General features: G+C 42.7%; 1 protein-coding gene across 1 annotated transcript in view; it reads right to left on the bottom strand.

The window, feature by feature from the left end:
* LOC107384687 (kinesin heavy chain) overlaps nucleotides 1-1,773 on the bottom strand; it is a 20,096-nt gene extending 18,323 nt beyond the window's left edge. The window contains exon 1 of the mRNA XM_070549661.1: nucleotides 1,497-1,773. Within this exon, the coding sequence (XP_070405762.1) occupies nucleotides 1,497-1,622 (126 nt within the window). The 5' untranslated portion in view covers nucleotides 1,623-1,773. The remainder of the gene's footprint in view (nucleotides 1-1,496) is intronic.
* Between the last annotated feature and the right edge of the window lie 5,142 nt (nucleotides 1,774-6,915).

The raw sequence follows: 6,915 nt of genomic DNA, 5'->3' as shown, positions 1-6,915 counted from the left end.
CCTTAAGCCACTCTCCCTACTTCCATGATTATGGAACGCCTCTCATTCGTCAACAGGCAGCTCTGGCCAGCCAACAAGGCAGATATGGCGTCTTCGTTGTCTTCCTCCGCTTATCCGGGTCCGGGTCGCGGGGGCAGCATCCCAACCGGGGAGCTCCAGACCGTCCTCTCCCCGGCCACCTCCACCAGCTCCTCCGGCAGGACCCCAAGGTGTTCCCGGACCAGATTGGAGATGAAACCTCTCCAACGTGTCCTGGGTCGACCCGGGGGCCTCCTGCCGGCAGGACATGACCGAAACACCTCCCCAGGGAGGCGTCCAGGAGGCATCCTGACCAGATGCCCAAACCACCTCAACTGACTCCTTTCGATCCGGAGGAGCAGCTCCTCACCCTATCTCTAAGGCTGAGCCCGGCCACCCTACGGAGGAAACTCATTTCGGCCGCTTGTATCCGCGATCTCGTTCTTTCAGTCATTACCCAAAGCTCATGACCATAGGTGAGGATTGGGACGTAGATCGACCGGTAAATCGAGAGCCTGGCTTTCTGGCTCAGCTCCCTCTTCACCACGACAGATCGGCTCAGCGTCCGCATCGCTGCAGACGCCGAACCAATCCGCCTGTCGATCTCCCGATCCCTCCTACCCTCACTCGTGAACAAGACCCCGAGGTACTTAAACTCCTCCAGATAGCAAGATTAGCTATTTAAAACGGGCGTGTTGCTGACATTACATCACAGGAAAACAATCACTTTTACAGATTTCTATGAAAAAAAAATCCTTACAGGGAAACTCTGGATGGCTGTTGTAAAACCAGCTAATTCTTGTTAAGTAGAACCTAAACACCAACTTTTCCACGTCAAAGACAGTTAATGTAACTAAAATAAAGCACAAAAGCAAACAGATGCTTTCAGATGAAATACACAAACAGGAAGTAGTTTTAAATCCATGTAGTGAGGCTATCCCTCACTCCTTCATGCCTTTTCCACCTCCTGAATCCTCTCAGGGGACAACTCTCATTTGTGTAAGCAGCTCTCTCAGCATTTACAGGAAGCTGCAGCAGTACTCCAGTCCGTTTCTGAGCCTTCAAATAAAACAAACCGAGTGTGTGTGCTGCTGCAGGAATAAACGGCACACCTAGTCAGGTTTGTTTCGGGGAAATAAGAGCAAAAAATTCAACCAAATGAAAAGAAAATGCTTTTTCTCTTTAATATTTAGTATTTTATCCTCATTTGCTACTTCTGATTGATCTTTACATGCAGTAAATATATATATTTCCATTAAACTTTTTATGGGAATTTTAAAACAAGTTTAAATGGTTTAATACATTTCACAGATCTTTAACAACTGGTGCAATAATGTCTTTTCATAAAACTGAGTGTTTTGCAGGTTTATAAATTGGAATATATCCCGTTTCCTGCAGTTGCAGCTCATTATTGCGCACTTGTCCTGCAGATCTCCATCAGGTGACTTTCCTGCAGCTTTTCTTCCCACCACGCTTACCGTGATCACCACCGTGTCGTCCTCTTTAAATTTAGGGATGTATTGGTCTCCTCTGTTGACTTCGGCCTCGTTCAGAGGCCTGAAGCGGCACATCACCTTCACTCCGCACTCTGCCGCATCCACCATGACTGTTGCAGCCTCTGGTTCTCTTCGCGCCTGCAAATAAAAACCAGTAACCCCCCTAAACTGAGTCACGTCGCGAGGGGGTACCCCGGTGGTTCCGGAGGAATCTCCCGGACCGATTCACTGCTCAGGTCCGATGTTCGAATCTTCAACGTGACTAAGTTTCAGCTTAGATCGGATCTGTCCTTCCTTCATCCCAGCTTTGAATCAGCGGGATTTCGTGTCTGCGCCATGACGGGACGAGCCGCAGCGCTGCGCCCGGTCCGGGTTCGACTCTCCGGTTCTGAGCTGGGAGGGGGAGTAGATGTGCAGAGAGAGGAGTGGGGGGTACGGTAGTCGGGGGAGGATGAGCTGGCACGGCCGCATCGTCCTGATGAGGGCGCGCTCTCGAATGGTGCCGTGGCGCGCACCTGAGCCCAGTAGCGGTTTTAGGCACGGGCAGACAGGGCAGTTGCCCGGGGCGGCATTTTTTCATGACACAAAAGGGGCGCACAAGCGCTGAGTAAAAAAAAAAAAAAAAAGGAAATCTGCGCCTCACCGAGGTTTTCTATTATCTGTCATATGACAGTGTCTGGATTGGAAACAGCAAGTTGGCGCCCCCTTCAGCTGCAGGCGCTCCGTGCACCGTGTGTGTGTATGAAGAAGAGGAAGGGGAGGGGTGCGGCGGGGGAATTCACCTCTGGTGGGTCCAAATGAATTGAGAGGGTAGGGGCTGAATCAACTGTATCAACATGGCTAAAGTCGATCACATCTTGATGTTCTTCCACATTTCATTCATAATATCATAAACACAGGCCTATCATTCTTTCAGGTGTTTCTGAATTGTGTGAAATGGCCGAATAAAAAAAGGAAAAACAAAACGATTTTGTGGTCACCCCCCCATCAAGGTCAAATTGTTTAGTCCTGACTAAAGGAAACTTATTGAGTCAAGAGCCAAACAGAAGAGATGAACATAAAAAGGCTAAAACCAACAGGTGCCCGATTCAGGAATAAAAAAGAAAAAAAGTGAAGAAAGATAAAGGTATGTTCGCTCTCATGATGAATGTTTTCAATTTTTTGAACCACTTAACTGGGATTTTAACGGTTAAATTCTGTCAACTAGTTGCTAACAGAGCTAATAGGCTGAAATATTGAAACGAATATTCAAATGGTTTGAATAAATTCCTTGAATCGTTTTTTACTGATTCAAACTAGGATTTGTTAAATGCTCGCTGCAGCCTGTGGCCTGCCTGAACAACAACAAACACATGTTGATCAAGTTCACATAATAATAAATAAATCAACTCTACAAGCAGAAGAAAACTCCCCAGTCACCACTAACTATCCTGTTTATTTATTGCAGATGGCTGCACTGATTATTTTTTACCTGGTTTGTTCTGTAAAAGTTGGCATTTTTGGTAGTCTACAGTTTTTTTATGTCAGTTTAAATTACAATTTCAGAGGCAATTGTAAAATATTATGGATCATGATAAAGATCTATTGGAGATCTACCCCAACTTTTGGACTGCTCTGCCAGTCACTGTGGCTCAAGCTGAGAGGAGCTTTTCAAAACTTGATCAAGTCATACCTGAGGTCACCTATGTTTCAGGGGCGGCTCACTAACCTGGCTCTGATTAGTATCAATCACTCAGTAGGGGAGCAGATTTCATATGATGACATTATTGATGACTTTGCATCAAGGTTAGGTTTTAATTTTAGTTTGTGTTTTCTGTTGTAAGTGCAGTGCTGTAGTGATTATCTTTAGTTTGTTATGTGTGAAATATTTTTGCTATTTAGAATATTTATTATATATTATGTGCATATATTCTTAATATTTAGTTAGTTTAGTTGTTTTTGTATATTTGATTCTATATATTTTGATACAGTATATAATGTATATTGCTTTACATTCTGACAACTTCATAGTAATTAATGTAAATATGTGCAACTTAGAAAAATGAATGTTCAGTAGTCGTTCTAATAAAACATGCCTGTTTGTAGAAAACGTGTGTGTTCGTGCAGGTGGGGTGGTGTGGTGGTGGTGGTGGGGGTGGTTGGGGGGGCGCTCAAAGGGGGCCTCGCCCAGGGAGTAATTCCATGTAGAACCGCCACTGCCTGAGCCCGCATCAGCACCACATCCGTGAAGCGCGCACGTAACCGGACACGTGCACTTACATATATTCATTATTTTCCCACTTTAATTCATTAAAAATCTATTCTGCTGTAATTTCAGAAGTGTCATTTACATCGTGGTGCGTTCACTGTCCCTCGGAAAAAAAACTGATTTAAACAGAACGTTCTAATTCAAGCTAAACAAGTTTATACAAAATACTTATCCTTCTGATTAATAATTTAATTACATTAAACCGTTACTATCTGAATTAATTAAAACAATATTTATGGTTCATCATCCTTGGGCAACATCTGATGTCAGTCCACTAGAAAACATGTAGAATAGAATAGAATGCCTTTATTGTCACTATACAGGTGTAAAGTGAGATAAAGAGCATCTCCTACTCAGTGTAAAACCAACATACTGGGGTTTCGGGGACAGTTCTGCAGCGCTATGTTCATATGGACAGTAATGTTATGTATATACAATTATTGCACATGGAATTTGGTATCAATAGTGGTGGTCAATGGAGGAAGTGGGAAGGGGGGGGGGGTGTTATCAGTGCATGTGTGAGTTCAGGGTGGTTATTGCTTTGGGGAAGAAACTGTTTTTGAGTCTGTAAACAAGAAATGTAAACAAGAATCTGCTAAAAACGGTATTCACAAATGTTATGTTTATTTGAAAGCTTTTAAAATAGATTAACTTATTACATATATATATATACATATATATATATATATATAAAGTTGCATTTCACATTTAAGCCGCTAGAGGGCAGCGTAAAACTACAAACACGTTTCTTTTAAATGGTAAATGGCCTGTATTTGATATAGCGCCTTCTAGAGTCCTGGAACCCCCCAAGGCGCTTTACAACACAATCAGTCATTCACCCATTCACACACACATTCACACACTGGTGGGGATGAGCTACAATGTAGCCACAGCTGCCCTGGGGCGCACTGACAGAGGCGAGGCTGCCGAGCACTGGCGCCACCGGTCCCTCCGACCACCACCAGCAGGCAACGTGGTTTAAGTGTCTTGCCCAAGGACACAGCGACAGACTGATCGGGGCTCGAACCTGCAACCTTCCGATTACGGGGCGAGCACTTAACTCCTGTGCCACCGTCGCCCCAATCTTTTAAATATGTTTTATTCAAATAATATCAACAATGTTTTAAAACAAATGTAAAGATTAAAAACCACACGATTCGAGTAAGAGTGAACATGGTTTTAATATCTTAAACATCTGTGCAACATTATTCAAAATGTTACATCACTGCATGACCTGTAATGTTTCACAATATTTACAAAAAAAATGTTGCTTACATCAAACCATTAAAAAATAAAGTCCAAACAATCTGAAAACAATGGACTCGGACACGATATCCCTAACCCACATGAGGGGAAAACAAACGAGAGCAATCAAGTGCACGGCGTACGTCACACAGGTCTGTTTCTTTTCATTAAGTATATATAGTGAGGAAATATATACTTAAATCACACGCTGGAGAAATAAAATACTGAGTGACAGAGGTGGAGAGAGAGAGTCACACTTACACCTGGACAATCAGGCAGAAAGAAGAGATGAAAAAATATTCAACGCTTCAAACTTTTGACCACGAACAACGGATCCAAGACACGTGGCGTCCCGACACCTGCAGGTCGTCGCACCAAGTAAGCAGGTAAAAAATAAAATCAACAGGCGAGGCAGAATGAACTTTACCGAAAGAGTTCATACGTTCTCTAAGTTGCAACTGTTCAGTGCAAAGTGAGGAAAAACAAAAGACATCTGGATAAACGGGTTTGAGCTTTTCTGCGGAGTTCGTCAGAAAATTAATTACGAGATTTCTCCTCAGACGCAAAGAAGCGGTGGAACATCTGACACGGAACCAGGCAGACGGGCCTGAACGCTCGCCGTGGCGTTCAAATAAAAGGGATTTTGCTGGCTTTGAGGTTATAAAGTCGTTTGCACATTAATATTTATATTAATTCAGTTCTTAGCAAAGAAATCAAAGTGAGTTTGCGTTTTTTAGGATGTTGTTAAGTGTTATGTTCTGATGTTGTGTGTTTATGTGTATATGTGAGGTTTGTTCTTTTTATGGGCATGGAAAAACGGAAGTGAAGTGAGTGTGTGTAACCTTTGACCTGCGACATTAGTAAATAAAAGCGAGCTCCTGGCAAAAGATGGGTGTGTGAGCGGTACCCGGATGTAATGGACTGGCCGTCTGACGCTGAGCTCTAAAACGGCGAATCTTTGAGTCCGTGTGAGTTTCATGAGTTAACCTCCATAGCTGCAACACTTCCACTTCCGCGGTGTTAAAACGACATCGGCTAACAGATGTTTAATAACATTTTGTTTCTTCTAATCAGGAGTTTTATATTTCAATAGAAGAAAATGCGAGACGCACAAACGGACCCGCCGCTACAGAACCATCACAAATAATTCTGACAGCATAAGTGTGGTTAACTTGAGATTTCAGATCCTGGAAAAAAACGTTGTCCAGACAGGAGCTTCCTGTAGCGGTGGAGTGAATTAAGCGCTTAAACGTGTCGAGTTCAAGGACCGGAGAAAATAAATCGGATTTGTGAGTTTCAGATTCCGACCAGCTGATCTCTCTAGGAAAAAAAGGACGATCTGAGCACAAGAAAGGAAACGAGACATGACGCTTTGAAGCGGTTGATCTTTCTTTGATTATTGCACTTGAGAATTCCGTAGTGATTCCAGGTGGTTTTGTTCCAAAGTTTCCGATACGTTCTGATATCTTTTAGAGTTAAAACTGCATTCGTCACCTCCACACATCATCAGCGGTGCATATGCATAAAACACACCCGAAAAATCTCCTATGACACCATCTGTAACAAAAGCAGGAGATCAAAGAGCCTCGTTGTTTAAAAAACAACAACAATCATCTGTAATTCTTAAATAAAACAAATACGAGTTTGTGACGAACTCTGAATACACGATGGATTCAGAACAAAAACATACACACACATATAAGGCTTTAGTTCTCAACTCTTGGTAGTATTATTGCCATCTAGCATATTTGTAAAGCTTAAAATAAATATGGAGTACTGTACATAAATAATTTACATCAACAAACAAACAAAAACAAAAGAAAAAAAGGCCTCAAAATGCAAGAAATGCTTTCATCAAGTTAGTGTTTTCTGATCTGGACTCTGAGGTTGGCTAGTCGACCCCAACAG

The sequence above is a fragment of the Nothobranchius furzeri genome, chromosome 3, assembly GCF_043380555.1.
Source record: "Nothobranchius furzeri strain GRZ-AD chromosome 3, NfurGRZ-RIMD1, whole genome shotgun sequence".
Lineage (NCBI taxonomy): Eukaryota > Metazoa > Chordata > Actinopteri > Cyprinodontiformes > Nothobranchiidae > Nothobranchius > Nothobranchius furzeri.
Note: the sequence above shows the minus strand (reverse complement) of the source record. Positions and strands in the feature narration are given on the sequence as shown.